Below are 19,372 nucleotides of genomic sequence, written 5' to 3' on the forward strand. Positions count from 1 at the left end.
AAAAAGAATTTTTGACTCAGTACTGTATCAGACATTACAATTGGTACACCTTTTAAACTGTGTCCTTGGCCCGGTCTGACTCTTCACGTTTGCAGGCGCAAATTAGTTCTCACCCCGGCCTCCTGATCGTGGCCTTCGACCAGGGCACCAATAATAAGAAACCTGCTCGCAACACCCAACAAAAATCACCAGTCTCAGAGTCAGAGTCAGGGTTCAATGACAGAGGTTATGGCACAAGGAAATACCGGAGCTCCGGGGACAGAAAGGCACCAAAAGCACAGTGGTCAGCTGCGATTCTTCTCTTGACCAGGGCACATGTCAAGATACTTTCATACATCTTGTGATACAATAGCTCAGTGATGAGATTATTGCCTTTGTAACATGGTTTGTTTATGGCAATAACTGCAGAATCATTGATAGTTTCGACAGTCATGGTCAATTCCAGTGCAGCCGTTGTTAATTTCAACATGGTTGTTGTTAGTTTCAGCACCGACATTGCCAGTTTCAATGCCAGCACAGAAGTCCATTGCTCTAGTAGTGGGCGCTAATTGCTCTTCCTGAGAAGGATGATTACTGCAGTCCTGGCTATTAGCACATGGTATTGACTCTGTATCAAGCCGTTAGTATTTCTATCAAAGGTGTTGGCTGGACTTCGGCAGGCAGCATATGTTACTCGTGTATCCTCTCCCCCACCTGCCTTAATCTAATCAATTAGGCTGCAAGTGCATTGTGCTGGCATTCTGGTGGCCCCAGACAGTGTTTGTATTTGCTCTGCTGTCTCTCTCCAGAGAGTGGTTCAGCGGCCATCTTGTGTCAAGTGGCCAACTGATGGTTCAGTGGCCATTTTATATGTCTGTGTAACCCTGCCCCATGCCATCTCCCACTTCAATGTTGTTTAAATGACATTTTCCTTATTGCCTTCAATGCTGATTATTAGTGCCACTTGCCTTATGCATGTGACACTGCAATGATAGATGTAAACGGTTAACTGTCAACCATATCACTGTGTCTGGAGTCATGTGTAGACCAGACCAGGTAAGGAGAACAGTTGCGTCCCTAAAGGGCATCAGTGGACCAGATATTGTTTTTCAAAACAACTGACAATGCAACGATTTCACTAGTTCAATTTCAGATTTTCATCCAGCTCAAATTTCATCATGGAATCATCTACCATGTGATTCGACCACATGACCTCAGTCTCGAGTTATGGATTATTAGTCCATATTACCACTATGCCATATCCATCTCGAGTACATCGCTCCACTTTAAGAAAGGCTCAACAGTGACTTTTCACCACAAAATTTTGATCAATCTTTTTAAGGAAGAATTTTATGTTGAGAGTTAAGTCAAGTTAAGTTGTTGGAGAAAGGAAGCAGGTCTGGCAGCATTTATCGAGAGAAGCAATGCTTCAAGTCTAATATGACTCTTCTGTGGATCTGAGATCCTCTATCTTTGCTGCTCACTTTGGCAATTTCTCCCACTACTGCCCTCATCTCCTTTCCCTCAAGTTCTTCGAATGCAGGATTGAACAAATATGGCAGACAAAATTTAGTCATGCACTGCCAGATCTATTAAATCAGTACTCAAAATATGAAAGCAATCTTCAAGATTATGTACAATACAGCTTTATTAATTTTTGATTACTGCCTACAGTTCCTACTAATATTTTCACTTGATCAATGATGGGGTCTTCATTAATTTCAGAAAGAAAATCCATTAAGGGGATAAGAAAAAAAATCACTTTTGTAATTGTACAACCTTGCAGACGTATTCAGATGTGTTGGTCAAAAGATTGCTGTGCAAGTTAATAATTGTTTGATTTAGTCAACAAATTTACAAAGATATAAAAGAATCAATTGTAACATGATAATGTCTCAAGAAATGGAAAGGTGGCAAAAGAAAGAAAAATAAATTATGTTCTTGGCATTAAACCTTCTCAGAATTACTCAGTGTTACTGTTAAGATGAGAGTATGGAAACAGGCCATTTGGCCCAAGTCCACACTGGCCCTCCAAAGAGTAACCCACCCAGACCCATTCCCCTACCTTGTAATTTACCCTAGATTAACACATCTAACACTATGGGCAATTTAGCATGGCCAATTCATCTGACCTGCATATCTTTGGATTGTGGGAGGAAACCCACACAGACACAAGGAGAATGTGCAAACCCCACACAGTCACCTGAGGCAGGAATCTAGCCTGGGTCCCTGGCACTGAGAGACAGCAGTGGTGGTGAAAGTGGTGAACTTGTGTGTGCTGGATACAGGGAAGCAAGGCACTGAGTTACAAACCCAGAATAGATTTGACAAGGAAACTGGGGAACTTGGTAAGAGTGAAGCAGTGGCATCTCTGGAATATAGATACTGTGGAATACTACTGTCTTTTTCTTTTGTGCAATGCAAGTGCCTGGGGAAAGGTCAGCATTTGCTGTATATCCCTTATTGTCCTTAAGAGCCAAAAGTAAACCATTTCTTGAATTGCTTCAGTCCATCTTGTTTAAGTACATATACAGCACTGTTAGGGAAGAGAAGCCAGGATTTCTGACTCAGACGACACTGGAGGAACAAGATTAACATTGAGATAGGACTGATTTCAGGCAGGAATGGAAGGCAGTGGTTGTAATTATTTTTATTCGGTTGTAGGATATAGGCATTGTTGTGGCCAGCATTTATCACCCATCCCTAGTTGCCCTTGAACTGAACGACTTAAGCAATTTCAGAGGACAGTTGAGCGTCAACCACATTGGCATGGGTCTGGAACCATGTCAGCCAGACCAGGTAAGGACATTAATGAGCTAGATAGGTTTTTCCAAAATTGGCAATGGTTTCATGGTCACCAGTAGATTCTTAATTCTGGATTTTTTAAAACTGAACTCAAATTCCATCATTTGCCATGGTAGGATTGAACTCTGATCCCTGGAACATTAGCTAAGTTTCTGGAGTAACAGTCTAGCAATAACACAATCGCTTCCTTGAAAGTGCACCCTGCATTTGTCTGCTCAAGGTTACCATACACCTGTTATCAGCAGAGGCAGAGGTAACCTGAAAGAAGAGTAAATGAATTCATGTTTTAATAGCAGCTGCAGGTTGGATTTTGAATGCTTCTTACTGAAACTTGGTGTTCTTTCTCCCCCAAGAACTTCACAACAGTGAAAAAGATAGTCAGGGAAATAGGAAACATTGCGTTCAGATATGAAACTTCAGGAAAGTCTTAGCCTAACTTATGCACCATCTTAAGCTGAAGATTTAGAAGACAGAGGGTTTAGCTTGTGGTTAACACAAAAGGTCCTTCAGCTTGAGTTCAATAGGAGGACAATCACAGGTATTGACCTCACAAAAATAATTACAATCAAAACAAAATCTGGAATAATTAGAGGTTATACAAATATTGATCCTTGACCACACATGATCAGTGCTCATTGGCCAAAATTATTTGGTCACTTTTTTTTTTAAAACCAATACAAGAATGCAGATTGCTTCAAATTCACACCATCACATCATAGACAGGACATTGGCCAAATAATCTGCATTCTTGTATTGGTTAAAAAAAGGTTGTGATATTTCAAAAGATATGATAATAGGTGGCAAACTCCACAGTCACATGACAAAAGGGAAAAAAACTCCTTCAGAAGTGAGGAATAGAAAATATTTGAAATTTATTTCCATATACTGCAAGTTTAAACTACAACTCAACAAAATACTTCAATGAATCCAATGACCAAAAAAAAGTGAATCAATTGTCTATAGGGGACCTTAAGAAATAAAACAAATCAACCAATTAGACTTGATTAAGACAACCAAACATGTATGACTGTGATACTGAACACTACTAGGATTTTTAAGTCTAATGTTACTGAGGTTGAGACTGCCAACTGTAACTGCTACACTTCCAAGTTCAACTCCTGTGAACTCTGTTCATTGTTCATATGCCAACAAATTGCTGGCACAGCAGCTTCAGCAGTCTCACAAATAGTGCTCACATGTGCCCAAAAAACAAAATGTCTTTGCTGTGTGGCAGTGCTGGTTCTGGTAAACAGTATAAACTTGCAGAAAGCAACCATTCAGCTTGTATTTATCAAATTAGTTATTTAGGTCAATATTTCTGAAGGGTGCCATGTACATGTAACACAAACTAAACTACAAGAGAATGTAACCAAAATGTAGAGGTGGATGACCCTGAATATACTTTCATGCTCTCGCTCAGAAAATAATCAACTGCTCGTCAGTGGCCAGTGTCTGCTTGAATGAAGAAGCTTTCATTGATACTGGAACGACTGCCAATATCATGGGAAACACAATGTTCAATAAACCTCAGGATTGCCCCATTCTCTGCATACCAGAGAATACAAAAATTCCCCTTATAGTGCCAAACCACCAAACGTTCTTGAAACTTTTGAAACGCTAGTTTTGTTCAAAGCCATAGCTGTTTGTGTCACATCTAGAGGACATGACACACTCAGTTTTCACACAGTAAAAATCTGCACAATTACAGTCATAGTGCAGGACCATTACTTCATGGTATCAGCAAACTTCATGGCATTACATGCAAGCTGGACAGCAGGCAAGTTTTCAATGATGTTAAGAGTAGCATTTCTCTGGGCAAGGCGCAAGAGAGGAGTGCAGATTTTGGATGGGTTCTAAGGAGTGAAGAGAGTTACTTACAGCAGAACTTCTAATCTATGACCTGGTCATGTCGCCAAATGGTTAGTTTGGTAAAAATTCTAGTCAATGGTAAAACTCAGGATTTTGATTGTATGGCACTCCATGATAGCAACTCTGTTGTATCTCAAAAAGGCAATGGTTAGATTCTCTCTTGTTGGAGATATTCACTGCTTGGTATTTATGTTGTGGATACTACTTACCACTCAATCATCTCAAGCGCATCCATATCTTGCTACATGCAGAGGTAAAGAGCTGTACAGCACAGAAACAGACCCTTCAGTCCAACCAGTCCATGCCTACCAATATTCTAACCCGATCTAGTCCCACCTGCCAGCACCTGGCCCATATTCCTCCAAACCCTTCCTATTCATATATCCATCCAGAGGCCTTTTAAATGTTGCAATTGTACTAGCCTCCACCACTTCCCCTGGCAGCTCATTACATGCATGTACCACCCCTGCATGAAAAAGTTGCGCCTTAGGCTCTTTTATACCTTTCCCCTCTCACTCTAAACCTATGCCCTCTAGTTTTGGACTTCCTCAACCCAACGAAAAAAAACTTATCCTGTCCATGATTTTATAAACTTCTAAGGTCACCCCTCAGCCTCTGACGCTCCAGGGAAAACAGCCCTAGCCTATCCAACCTCTGGGTTACTTCAGTATCAAAGGAGGTGCAAGTGGCAAGGCAAACAACAATGAACACACCCATTTGATAGAAAGAAGGTTATTGATAAAACAGCTGCAGCAAGATGTAGGGAATCACCCTGAAAGAGGTCCATAAATTTCTTTTGATACTAGGCATGACTCCAAACAGCAGTTTTCACCAGTGGCCACTGCCTTCATTTTCACTAGGTTCCCTGATGACAAACACATGTTGCCATGATATCAAAAGCAGTCACTACTCTCTCATTTCTTGAAATTTTTACAAAGTTTGGACTAACACTGTGCCAAGGTCAGGATGAGCTGTTCTGCCAAAAACCACTGGCAAGCAGGTCATTGCAGGTAGAGTGCCATCATTCTGACGATTGAAAGAGACGATTGGGACAGTAATTAGCCAGATTTATTTAATCCTGCATTTCTAGCACGTTATACCTGAGCAATTTTACACATCACCAGGTAGATGTTGTCCTGGAAAACATGGTCTTGGGGCTTTTGTTCTACAGCACAGATTTTCAGTACAACAGCCAAGATTTTGTCAGGACTCAAACTCTACATCAACCAGTAGAAATGTCTTGTCATCACATGGAGTGGATCAATTGACTAATGTCTGGAATCAGATTTTGGGGATCTAATGGATGGATTACACACTTGATATCTTTGGCTGAAGATGATTGTAAACACTTCAGCTTTATCTCAGGCACTCATGTGGGCTTCCCTTACACTGAAGGTGGAGACATTGAGTCTTCTCCTGCAGTTAGCCTATAACCATGTAACAAATGTATATGGCCAAAGTGCAAAATTTGACCTGATTGTCAGAGTTACACATCATTGAAACAGATTCTGCAGTCCAAGTCACCATGCCAACCAAGTTTCGCCAAACTAAACTAGCTCCATTTGGTGTGTTTGGCCCCTTAATTTTGAACTCCCCAACACCACGGAGAAGACCCTTGCTATTCACCTTATCAATGTCCCTTCATGATTTTATAAACAAGGTCATCCCTCAACCACCTAAACTCCAGTTCCACAAACATCTTTTCTGCACCCTCTCCAATTTAATAATATTTTTCCTATAGAAGGGTGATCAGAACTGCACAGAGTACTCCAGAAGAGACCTCGCAAACATCATGTACAACTGCAATGTGCCACCCCAAGTCCTGTACTCAATGGTCTGAGCAATGCAGATGAGCATGCCAAACACTTTCTAAATTCCTACAGAATTCCTAGACTGTGGAAACAGGCCATTTGACCCAACAGGTCCACACCAACTCTCCAAAGAGTATCCTACCTGAACCCATTTTCCTACCCTATTACTCTCGATTTCCCCTGACTAATGCACTTAACCTACACATCCCTGAACACTATGGGCAATTTAGTTCTGCCAATTCACTTAACCTGCACAACTTTGGGCTGTGGGAGAAAACCAGAGCACCTGGAGGAAAACTCACGGAGACATGGGAAGAATGTACGAACTCCACAGACAATTGCCCAAGGCTGGAATTGAACCCAAGTCCCTGGCGTTGTGAGGCTGCAGCACTAACCACAGAGCCACCATGCTGACCATCACATGTCAGTTGACTTGCGATTCAATTTTCAATGAATTATGCACCTGAATACTAGATGCACCTAAATACTGTTCTCCAATTCCCCCGGAGACGTATCGATACTAAGTCCTGCTCTTGTTCAGACTACGAAAAATGCAGTACATCACATCTAAACTCCATCTGCCATGTCTCCACCCAACTGATCAAGGTCCCTTCGCAATCTGAGATAAACTTCCTTACTGGCTACTATGCCACAATTTTGGTATCATCCACACAATTTACAAACCACACTTCCTATATTCTCATCCAAATAATTTATAAATGGCACAGAAAAGTGGACCCAGCAGGAATCCCTGCAGAAAACTGGTCACAGGCCCCCAGTTCAAAAAACAATCCCCCCCCATCAAGCTAATTTTGAATCCAAACGGCAAGCTCCACCTGAATCCCATGTGATCTAACTTTACTATATGTAAGTTTGTTAAAAACCTTACTAAAGTCCATGTACGGACTGCCCTTGCCTATATTCTTGATAATATGCTCAAAAAACTCCAAGTTTGAGACACAGTTTGCATTTGTTTGTAGTTTAGCATGCAGTCACATCCTTTCTGCACCCTTTCAAATTTAACATCTTCCTCATAGAAGGGAGACTAAATTGAACATTGTTCTAAAAGTAGCTGCAACAATGTTCCTTACAGCCACAACAATGACATTCCAACTCCTATAGTTTCCTAATATTGGATCCACAAATCCAGCTGCATGTGGGACAAGTGCTGTTTGTTAAAAGAGGCAGGTGGGTAGGATTCTTGGGATGTTACACAACTTCTGTTTGTACCTGAACTCACTTGGGCCTGATGGAGATAATGAAAATGATGGGCACCTGTGCACATACTACTTCCTCACCTTGGGAACAAGGCTTCATCCTGGATGCATACCCTTTTTGAGAGAAGACTCCCAAGACACTGGAATTGACCTGCGTTGTTCAGTGACCTGCCATGAACCTTGATAGCCAGGGGGAGGGTTATGTAGCAGGTACAGGCTGGCAGAGGCTCTTTGCTTTTTGGATGTTTAGCCTAAAGTCATACTTCCATGTACCTCAGTGCAAGCATCAGCGACAGCTTGGAGCTCAACCTGAGTGCTTTCCCATGTCAGTGACAACAGCATACAATATCAATGACACACATTGGGGTGGTCATGGTTCTGCACTGGGAACATCACAGGTCCTGTGGATTAGCTCCATACCAGCTTCATTTATATGGGATGGAATGTTGCAATAAAGAAAATGAAAAAGAGCACTGGGACAATAAGTCAGCCTTGCTTCAATCCAGTCTACACATGTATTAGGACTGTGTAGGATCTGTTGCTGAGGATTGCAGCCTGCATGCAATAGACAGAAGATGGTGATGAATTTGTGCAGGCAACCCAATCTAGTCCCACCTGCCAGCACCTGGCCCATTTTCCTCCAAACCCTCCCTATTCATATACCCATCCAAATGCCTCAATGCTGCAGATGATGTTCCAAACTCCTTCCTGGTTGACAAGGATCCACAAGGACTTTGAGGTCAAAAAGGGCCATGAATCTGAAGTACAATAATTAATCATCAGTTGCCATATTGTGAGACAAAACTTGAGAGAAAAGTTTTTTTTTTAAAAAAAAACTCATGCATAGGTTGGTTTTAACTGTAGAAAATCGAGCAACTCCAAAGGATAGGGGCTGACAATTTAAGCTACAGGTGGTGATAGGAATGGAGGGAAAAAAAAACACGTGTAGGCATCTGAAATGCATTGTGATCCTGTTTTTCACAGGAACAAAGGGCAATCAGAAATTTGGATCTGTTCAAAAAGGAGCAACATTGAGAAGATGAAAATCCTTGTGCTTTTACAATAAGAGTCAAAACTTCAAGGTTATTTTTGATAAATTATTGTGGAGATCTTCAGGTAATTTAACCCATCAATGGCTTCGCACTCGTTTGAAGATTTCAACGCAAGACAAAGGTAAAACAAAAGGCATGCAAATACGTCAGAAAAAAAAAGCTGCATTTTGATAGAAATCCAATAGTTGACCCTTTATCCTGGTATATTGTGTTAGTTCATTATACTTTGTAAAGCAGTGCAATTTCGAAAGATACCTAACAATTTCTCACTGCACAACTCACCAAATACCATAAAGAACACAAAGACATACAACCAATTAGAGTTGTACATTTTCAGGGATTTATCGATCAACTTTGCTGAACTTTTGTCCACTAAAATATTTGTATAACTGGAGAAGTTATATTGACAAGTTAAATAATTTAAATTTTGTAACTGGAATATGACCAAAAGGCTTAATTTAAAACAAAACTAGTCTCAAATTATGCCAAGAATGTTTTCACCACATCAAGAAAGCTTGATTTTATGTTGACATGACATTTTTGGATTATAAAGGTTTTTCTTTCAAAAAGGATCACCAAAGAGGATCCAGATTCCTGTTCTAATTAATGTACACATTCTATAGGATTAACAATTACCCTATCTGCATTAATTTAGGCACTGGATTAATCATGACCATAGTATAATGCCACTCTCTCCTAATTATGGGATTGGAAATGAAGGACTAAATAAAAATACTTAAATCCTTTAAAAAGGATGCTCTCAGATTTCATTTTTAAGTGAGCCTCTTCATTCAGAAACCTGCATATCACGAATGGCTCTCATTTTGAAATAGTTCTGAAAAAAATATTTCCGATAAAGCAATTATCCTGTCAGCAAGCGCTATCATTGAAAAGTAAATTACAGATCGGTTTCTCTCTTCCAGTGATGGATAGAAGATGAGCCATGTTTTGCAAATAGTACTAATCCAGGCTTATGGTCAGATTGTTCGGGGGTGGAGAAGAAAGTTAGGATTAAGTTGGCAAAAGTATTTTTTTTTCTACTTGTCCTACATCAGGGATGCATGAATGAAGATGACATCGACTTATCTCAAAACATATCTCAATCTATGGTGCACGGCAAAATACAAACAAGACAAAATGAATTTTTTTAACGACAAAATTGAATAATACAGCAATTTCGATACCAAATTATATGGGTAAGTTACGTGCAACTTTATCCTCATATCCGATGGAACTGTATGGACATAAACGATGAACAGCAAAAAACAGGCTGCAATAAATTCATTCCTTTGACTAAACAAAGATGGGGAAGTAAAAGGAAAATTTTAGTTAAATGCAGAATTGAATCTAAAATGAAGAACAAATCTGTATTTATGCACTGCTTTTCATATATTCAGGACATCTCATAAACACCCTGTAGCCACCATTTTGAAATGTACCTACTCCCTTATGTAGGTCAATGCACAAGATCACCACCACTTGCGCGCACACACACCCCTGTTCCCAACATCATCCTGATTTGTAACTTTCCACCACTTTGTTGTCGGATTGACATGACAAAATTCGCTTCCTAACTGCACCATAGATATACATGCATCAGCAGGACTCGGACGTCAAGACAGCTCACCACTATCTTAGGGGGCAATTCAGGATAGACAACAAAATGCTGCCAGTGTTCACATCATATAACAGAGTGAAAAACACAGTAATCAATCCTTCCATGGCAAATTCTGATGAACAACAACAATCTCCCTTCTGAATACAACTTTCAGACAGAACACAGTTCCTTCTGGCCTAATTATTAGACTGCCCACCAGAGCATTTTGCTACACAACAGCCCAGAATTCCATTTGTTGATTTGAAATAGTCTTCAGAATTGTCTTGAATTTGCAAAGCTTACCATTTTAGACACTTCTTGGAAACCCAACTGAATATTTACTGCTTTAACACTTTTTCCAGGTTGCCCATTTTTAACCCCTTTTGACGTGAAATTTATTGCACCTGATGTCAAAACCACCTCTAAATCTGCCTTCTGTTAATTCAATCAAAACACCTTTCACTCCCCCTGCATGAGAAGTTACTAGACACTTCACCTCTTCTCAAAGTTCTTCAGCTAATTTCAATTAAAGACCAATCATACTTTGAGAAAGCCCTTTCACATTACACAGACTTGCAAACTTGCCACCATTTCTTCAGTCTTAAAATTTTCTTAAAATTAAAAACCTCTTCCTTAAAAACTTCAAACTTAAAAATCACTTTTAAAAATTCTTTCATAGGATGTGAGCATTGCTGGCCAGGATAATACTAGTCATCCATCCACAAATGGAGAGAAGGCAGAGAAGAGCTGTCTTCAACCAATACTTCACACGTTGTGTGGAGAGTGTTCTCAAACCCCCTCGAACTCACCTGCTCCTTACTTTAAAATTGTGGCACCCTGTTAGTGATCCCTCTGAAGGAGAAATATTTCTTCCTACCTATCCCTCAGAATCTGTTCTACACTCCGTCAGCTGCAATCACATTCTTCCTATAATGTGGCAAACAGAACTGCATACATTAGTCTCACTAAGATTTAAATAACATTATATACAGCTTCATGAAAACCTCCTTGTTCCTGTAGTCAATGCTTTGACTAATAAGTATCCCATGTGTCTTCACCTTGTCTATCTACACCAAAGATATATGAACATGCAAACCAAGGTCCTCTAATCCTATATATTTCCTAGTATTTTACCAAACAAAACATACTACCTTGGTTTGGCGATCCTCCCAAAATGCATCAACCCACATTTTACGGTTGAACTTCCTACAGCTACCCGTTCAGGCCACCTAACCAAACCATCTGTATAGGGTTGTAGTTTAAAACTTGCCTTGTCACTATTTACCACACAACCCTTTTTTTAGTGTCAAATGCAAACTTTTTGGTTATACCTCTGACATTATGTCTAGATAACCAAAGTACACAGCAAGAAACTCAGTAGAGGATGCTGTCATATGCCACTGGACACAGGATTTCAATCACACAAACACCTTTCAATTATCACCCTCTGCTTCCTACCCTCAAGCTAATATTGGACCCAAAATGCCCTGGATCCAATGGGCTGATAGTCTGCCAGGAAAGATTTTGTCATAAGCCTTAGTGAAGCCTAAGTAGATTACAGCAACCACACTATTCTCCTCTACCTACCTAGTCATTCAAAATTCAAACTATTTATGAGAATTCCTCCCCCTTATAAAGCCTGGACTATTCTTGATTCATTCTTGTCTGTCCAGATGGAGATCAATTCTGCCCCTCAATGTTTTCCAAATGTTTGTCTACCACAGATGTTACACTCACTGGTCTCAGCCTGTCAGGTTTATCCCTACCACACTTCTTGACCAACATTAACTTCCCTCCAGCCAGCTGGCATCTATGATTGTCAAATCCTTTCTGGCCACAATGTCAGAGTCCCTGCAATCTCCTCCCTTGCCTCCTAAAACAGCCTTGGTAACATCTCAGCTGGGTCTCTCCAATTTTAAGTATGCCAAAACCACTAGCATCTCCTCCCACTCAATGCTAAAATGTTCAAGTATATCAAGTTCCCTTAGCTGATTTTTACTCTCCACTATCCTTGTGAATAGAGATGCAAAGTATTTACTTAAAACCTCAGCTAGGTCATCTGGTTCCACACATATATATTACCACTTTGTTCTCCACATCCCACAAGAAAAATAGAACCCTAGGTCTCACCATTTTCCAAACATAAACAATCTGTTCTTGAGAGAGATATAATATGGGGCTTTCCCAATGACGTGCCTGCCACTTCTGATTGATGGAGGCCCATTAGTGCTGAATGCACTTAAGTTGAAGAATGGCTACATCAAAAATGTGCTATTCGCATAGCTGGCAGCCTCATGAATGCATTACTGTGCTTCTAAATGATGCTCAAGCCCAAAAACTTAGCTCAAGTTGATTGAGCCAGTGGCACTTCCTACAGATTTGGTCATCCGGCTACCAGAAGCAGTGATTTTCCACATACTGCAGGTCATGCAACACATGTGATTAAGCTCCATTGTCATACCTTGTTTTAATCTAAAGGTACACACTTGCATTAACTTTATTCTCTTTGTTACCTAGTTTGGCTTATTTATGAAAAGGAGGGGTGATATTTATGATGTTTGGGTTGTTTGGAGTGGGAGGGTGTGGTGGTGGTGGTGGTGGTGGCGAAGAGAGAAAAAAGTGCGTTCAATAAGGAGACAGTACGAGAGGAGGAAAGAGAAGCTCTTTCAACCATCAGGACTCAAAACGGAGTTAACAATTTTGCAATAAAACCCTCTCCTTCGTTCATTCCATCATCCACATTCCGAGGTATCATCCTTTACAGCCTCATGCCAGCATAGCCAACTCATTTTCAAATATTTACATTTCTTGTTAGCATCTCGCCTAGCAATTATCTCTTCCCCGCTTGTCAGCAATTGACTGTGGCTTCTCTATCAGCACCATCACCAAGGACTCTTTTCTTTCCCCTCACTTCCCCCAAACACCATCCTTGGTATAAAGATAACCCTTTCCTAGTATTCTACAGTTCTAATCAAGGGTCATGGGACTCTAAACTCTGCTTTTCTCGACAGATGCTGCTATACCTGCTCAGTTTCTCCACCACTTTATTTTTACCCCAGATCTCCAGCATTCACTGTTCTTAGTTTTTATTTTGCCTTTTTCATATTACTTTAATTATACTGCTCCTGACTTTCACATTTCTAATGTTTAATTACAGACTTTTCTAATTTAGTGATTTACAGGTTAAGATTTCCTTAACAGCATTTTGCTATGGATGAATTTATTGACTTTGTGATATTACTAGTTTTTTTTTCTCAACAAGAACCACCTGCAGGCCATGCTTCCCAACTGCTTCACTGCGATGTCAAGTGTAAAACAGCTCACAGTTGTTTTATTGCAATGCTAACTTCAGGACATTCTGCTCAAACACAGGCGTGGGGGATGGTGGGAGATGAATGTTGAAGGTGGTGAATGGGCAGGCTGCATTGTCCTGGATACTTCAAGTTTCTTTAGTATTGTGGTAGATGAACTCAAACTAGAGGACAGCATTACTGACCTCTGCCTTCCAGATCATAGACAGGTTTTATAAAATCGAAAAGGCAATTCACTCACCACAGAATTCCCAGCCTATGATCTGCTCTTATGGCCACAGTACTACTATGACTTATCCAAGATGTTGATGGCTGGGATTCAAAACATCGTAATGCCACTGAATTTCATGGGGAGGTGTTTAAACTCTTTGTAGCAGATGCTAATTGACTGGCAATTGTTGTGGCAAGAATGTTACATGCCACTTATCAGCCCAAGCCTGAATGCAGTCCAGGTAATGCTTTACATTGATACTTACTGCTTCAGCAGATGATGTTCAGTACCATTTGCAAGATCAAACATCTCCGTTTCTGACCTTAAGGAACGTCACTGATGAAGCAATTTAAAATGGCTAAGCCAAAGCCAAAACTTTGAGGAACTCCTCCAATGACAAATGAATTCAACCATGAAATATTAATTAGAATGGCATAGAAATTCAATGTTTAAATTTTTAGGTCTCAGATTATCTGGAGTTGCATTGAAAATCTATTTTCAAGTATTGCAATAGCTTGCATTTATGAAGCAGATCCAGCATTAAGTACTACAAGATGGTTCACAGATAAACAAATAAGTTGTTTGTTGCTTGCTTGTACAGAACTGGAAAACTGCCAGGAAAGAAACTGAGGAAGCATTTCATGTTACACTCATCTGGACAATTTGCAAGTAACACCAAGTTATAGGGAAAACAGCTTTCATAGTGTATGGGAGAACAGTACAGATGTGGGCAAGTGGACTTTGGTGGAGGCATTGCCATGGAAAATGCACAAGTTACTGATATTTGTTAGTTAATTCCCAAACTTTTCAAAATTTGAAATCAGGCAGATCATCTCTATTGGTCACTGCATTGCCTTTTGAAGTGAACTAGCGAATAACTGAATATTTTGTTGAGTTGAAACAGGCATTGTATGCATATCCAATCTTCCCTGCCTGCAAGGATGATGTTTTGGTGTGTATAACAAATGTAGTTTCCAGTACCTGTAGCTGTGTCACTCTGCCAGCCTGACAGCCCAAAACCAAATTGGATTTCAGCATTATTCCTTGACAATCAGGATTCTTTAGCAAATACTGACTAATTGCAGGATCACATCGAATGCTGGACACAGTATTGTGCGTTTTCCAAGTTGGTGCAGTACAGTCAGTACACGGTTTGCTGCTAAACAACCTTGGAACTCTCCATGAGCTTGCGCAATATGCAGTGAAAAATCTAATCAGGGTAGCCATTATCTCAGTATATTACTGATGTACTCTCTCAAGATACAGCTTACACACTGGACAAAATGACTCGACCTTACGAACAAAATTACGGATAAGGCCAATATTATAGCACATGGAACTGCAGGAATCTCGGGGCATATATTGACCAATGAATGCTGGCATTCACTTGACAGAAGTTGACAACTCTGAGCTAATTTCTCAACAAGGGAAAGAAAAGGAACACACTTGACTGCCCTGTGTCAAAACTGAGGGCGAAGTTTTTTTTAAATTCACTCATAGGAGTTGTTGACTGGAGAATATTTGCTGCCCACTCCTAGCTGATAAGGCCAATATTATAGCACATGGAATTGCAGTACTTTCAGGCCTACCTACATGGCAGTGGTGAGCTGCCTACTTGAACCACTGCTGCCCACAATCTATAGTATGACCCAAGATGCCCTTAGGAGGGATTTCAGGATTTTGACCCAGTGACAGTGAAGAAATGGCAGGATATTTCCAAGTTAGGATCGTGGGTAGCTTGGAGGGGATCTTGCAGGTGATGGTCTTTCCATGTAACTGCTGCCTTTGTACTTCTAGATTGAAGTGGACTTCAGCGAACTTCTACAGTGCATCTTTCAGAATAGTAGCAGCAGTGTGCACAGAGCATCAGTGATGGAGGGGATGGATGTTTGTGCTTGCGGTGTCCTGGATGGACTCAAGATCCATGTTTGTTGTTGAACCTGTACCAATCCAGACTTGTGCCTTGTAGATAGCAGACAGCCTTTGCAGAGCCAGGAGGAAAGTTACTCACCATAGTATTCCTCACCTCTGACCTGTTCTTGTAGCCACTATATTTATGTGGCAAGTCCAGTTGAGTTTCTGATCACTGATAACCCCCAAGGGAGTTGCTAGTGGGGAACTGAGTGATGGTTAGATTATCTCTTATGGGAGATGGTCATTTCCTGGCATTTGTGGGGTGCAAATTTTACTTGCCTCTGGCTTGCTTTTTACTTGCCTCTCCCAACCCTCCTGCTTGTCCAACTTGGATTCCATCACCTGCAGATTTTTCTTTGTCTAAAACTTATCAGTACAAGCTCCAGATCTTGTTGCATTTGAACATGGACTGCTTTAGTATCTAAGGAGTTGCAAATGGTGCTGAACATTGTAAGATCAGAAGTAGAGATGTTTGCTGATTGCACAAAGGAGGGAAGGTCATTGTTGAAGCAGCTGAAGATGATTGTGCCAGGACACTACTCGAAAGAACTATGGTCAGATGGCCTGCAGCAGACATGACTGACCTCCAACAATCTCAACTGTCCCCTATATGGCAGGTATGACTCCAATTAGCAGAGTTCGTCCCTGATACTCAGGCTCCTTGATGCCACACTCAGTCGAATGAGGCCTTGATGTCAAGGACTGTCACACTTACCTCACCTCTGGAATTCAGTTCTTTTGTTCATTTTTGAACTAAGGCTGTAATGAGGTCAGAAGATGATTGACCTTGACAGAACCCAACCTGGACAGCATTGAGGTTATTGCTGAGCAAGCGCATCTTGGAGACATTAAGACAAGGACAGAAGGTTTGCTCTCCAGTTGACAAGGTTTATAACCATTACTCGTGGAGAATGAAACCTTCGTGGGGTTCATTAAAAAACTTTAAAGCATCATTACATAGTGACTCAAAGGTCACATGTTTCTAGCTGCACTCAAAGTTTGGAGACCTTGCTTATGACTTTCTCTGCACTCTCCATTGCCTATGATCAACTTTATCCTAATCATAGTGAGCGGCCTGACAATTTTTTAAAAACCCTTGTTTAAAACTGAACAAACAGTACAACTTCGTTATTTCCTTTGGTGTGCTTACAACCCCCCGCCCCCCCCAAATTTAGTATTGGTTGGAAGATGACTTTATTTCCTCATACTTGTGTTATTCTGAGTTTAAAAGGTAAAAACAATGACTGCAGATGCTGGAAACCAGATTCTGGATTAGTGGTGCTGGAAGAGCACAGCAGTTCAGGCAGCATCCAAGGAGCAATAAGGAGCAACTTATTCTGAGTTTATTCAAAATTAAAATGTACTGGAGTGATGGGTTTTATAATGCTTTGCTATAAAACCATGTTAATTTAACAGCTTTTATAGTATAAAATCTGGCTTGTAAAATTTGACCCAAAGAAACCTGGTAAACCAAATCAGGAAGAGCAGAAAACCTTCTCTCATCAATGTTGGAAACCGGTGTGACAACTCTGACCAGGTACGTATTCAGGTATACAAGTAGAAATTCTAACCAGAAAGAGGTCAAGAAACGTACACGGGATTCTGTGGCATGGTAGAATTGGCAATTATCAAACAATCAGAAAAGTAGCTGCATTGTAAACACACCCTCAAATACATTCTACTAATCTAAAATTGTATTGACATGAATGAAAAACTACAAAAGTCATTCAACATCTCCAATTATCAAAATTCAAAGCCATTTAATGCCTAGATCATTCACATTCAAATATGTAATATTAAATTCAATAAGATGTGTACATATTTGTATATACAATAACCAAAGCTTATGTTACTTACCCAGTCTGAGAGGCCATGGAGAAGTGTGTGTGAAGGTAAAAAGCTTCACTAATCTGAAACACGCTCAGGTCACATTTCTTCTTAGATCTCTTTTCACCAATTAGGAAATAAACATTTCTGTAGTTTTGAAAGAAATAAAAGAAACTCTGTTACCTGCAAAAAGGGTTATACCTGAGTTGGTTATGCTTTGTATATCTGGAAATAGAACAATTTTAAAGGAGGCAAGGTTCCACATAAGTATTCACCCCACTCCTCTTTGTATGTTGTGCGGTTTATGCCACTCTCAAATTCAGGGCCATCTCACGTCAACCAAATCTTGCTCTATTACAGCAGCCACATATAGGCCCATAAGATTGTACATGCTGATTGTTTGTCATAACTTCCTCTCCTTATAAGTAACTCAACTGCAAGAAAATCTGCAGAGCTGAAACACCTCTTTCCCCGCACCCCCCTCACAAGACAAACTCTCTCCTCAGATGTACCTTTAATAATTTTTAAAAACTCTTTCTAAATGCAAATATGTGCTATTGCCTCTTCAATTTTCTAATCCAACGTCTCACTTTTCTGCCTAAATTAATAGAATTCTCCTTTAGTATACTCATTTTGTCTGTCAAACTTTGAATCTCCTCTCTTCAGGCCTTCGGAGGCCTATGATGATCCACTTTTAAAATGGGCTATACTCAAGCCTCACTACTCTCTGAATTGTCACGAAAGTTAAAGGTTTAATCAAATCTCAAAATAAAAATACAAATGATACAATTGTAACTACAGGCAAACAGATCAACTTATAACTCACTTAGATTCTACCCCTTCTTAAACCTCTAAACACACATGGAGGCACAAAGAATACCAGGAACAAAATGTCATGGATGGAGAAAAATATTAGGGGAAGACAGTTTAATAGAACCAGACCACAGGATTCAATGAGCTGTCCTTATTCCAAATCCTTCTGATCTCAGATCTTTGACCCAAGTTCCCTCAATTGTTCACTCAGGAAATAGGGTGGTCATGCACTAACTGCTTGGTATCTCAGTCACCGGTTGGAAGCAGTAGCTTATAGGCAATCGATGAGTGAGAATAACCAGCTACCTTCCAATTTGCTGTTAAATACACACCCATGATGCCAATGAGCAATTCTCTATCACTGCTTGACTAAGAAAACAGTGCAACTACAACTAATTGCACTTACTGGTTTTAAACCTACAATATTTCATTCCAGTTGCCTTGGTTGAAAGCAGCCTCCTTTACATGTTCATCAATCCTGTCTCTGCTGATTGTTGCTTCTTGCTGGAGTTAATTCTATATGTATTTCAGCCAATCAACAACGGGAAAGCAACAGTTATAGGATATGCTATCACAAGGGGAACACAGATATTCCTTCAGCTGGAGACATCAGGAAAACAAGTTGCTTCCTGCTGCCAGGGGTCAAGAGAATGTCATATACAGTGCTAACTACATACGTAGCAAATAAAATTCCTCTCATCTCACTTAAAAAGACAACATTTTTAAACTGCATGCCTAGTACATTCTCATCCACAAAATATGCAAAGCTAGAAAGTCAAATGCGTTTATCAATTAATTTGGACTACAACAATTACTTAAGTGATTAACCTTGCCTCTGGAGAGGTATCGGATGTCCATTGATGGTGAGGCCTTACATACTTTATACTACGTTTATGTTGTTTAAAAAAAAGGGAGATATCAAATGAATATTTTGCATCAGTTTTTACTGTGGACAAAGAAATTAAG

At 40.2% G+C, this 19,372-nt stretch overlaps 1 protein-coding gene across 4 annotated transcripts in view; it reads right to left on the minus strand.

The window, feature by feature from the left end:
* The window catches only part of aff4 (AF4/FMR2 family, member 4), a 95,184-nt gene that overhangs the window by 59,274 nt on the left and 16,538 nt on the right, over positions 1-19,372 (minus strand). For all 4 annotated transcript variants that reach the window (XM_060837325.1, XM_060837322.1, XM_060837323.1 and 1 more), the window contains one exon: positions 17,624-17,740. In XM_060837325.1, the coding sequence (XP_060693308.1) occupies positions 17,624-17,640 (17 nt within the window). In that variant the 5' untranslated portion in view covers positions 17,641-17,740. The remainder of the gene's footprint in view (positions 1-17,623; positions 17,741-19,372) is intronic.

This window comes from Hemiscyllium ocellatum, chromosome 16 (assembly GCF_020745735.1).
Source record: "Hemiscyllium ocellatum isolate sHemOce1 chromosome 16, sHemOce1.pat.X.cur, whole genome shotgun sequence".
In the NCBI taxonomy this organism is placed as follows: domain Eukaryota; kingdom Metazoa; phylum Chordata; class Chondrichthyes; order Orectolobiformes; family Hemiscylliidae; genus Hemiscyllium; species Hemiscyllium ocellatum.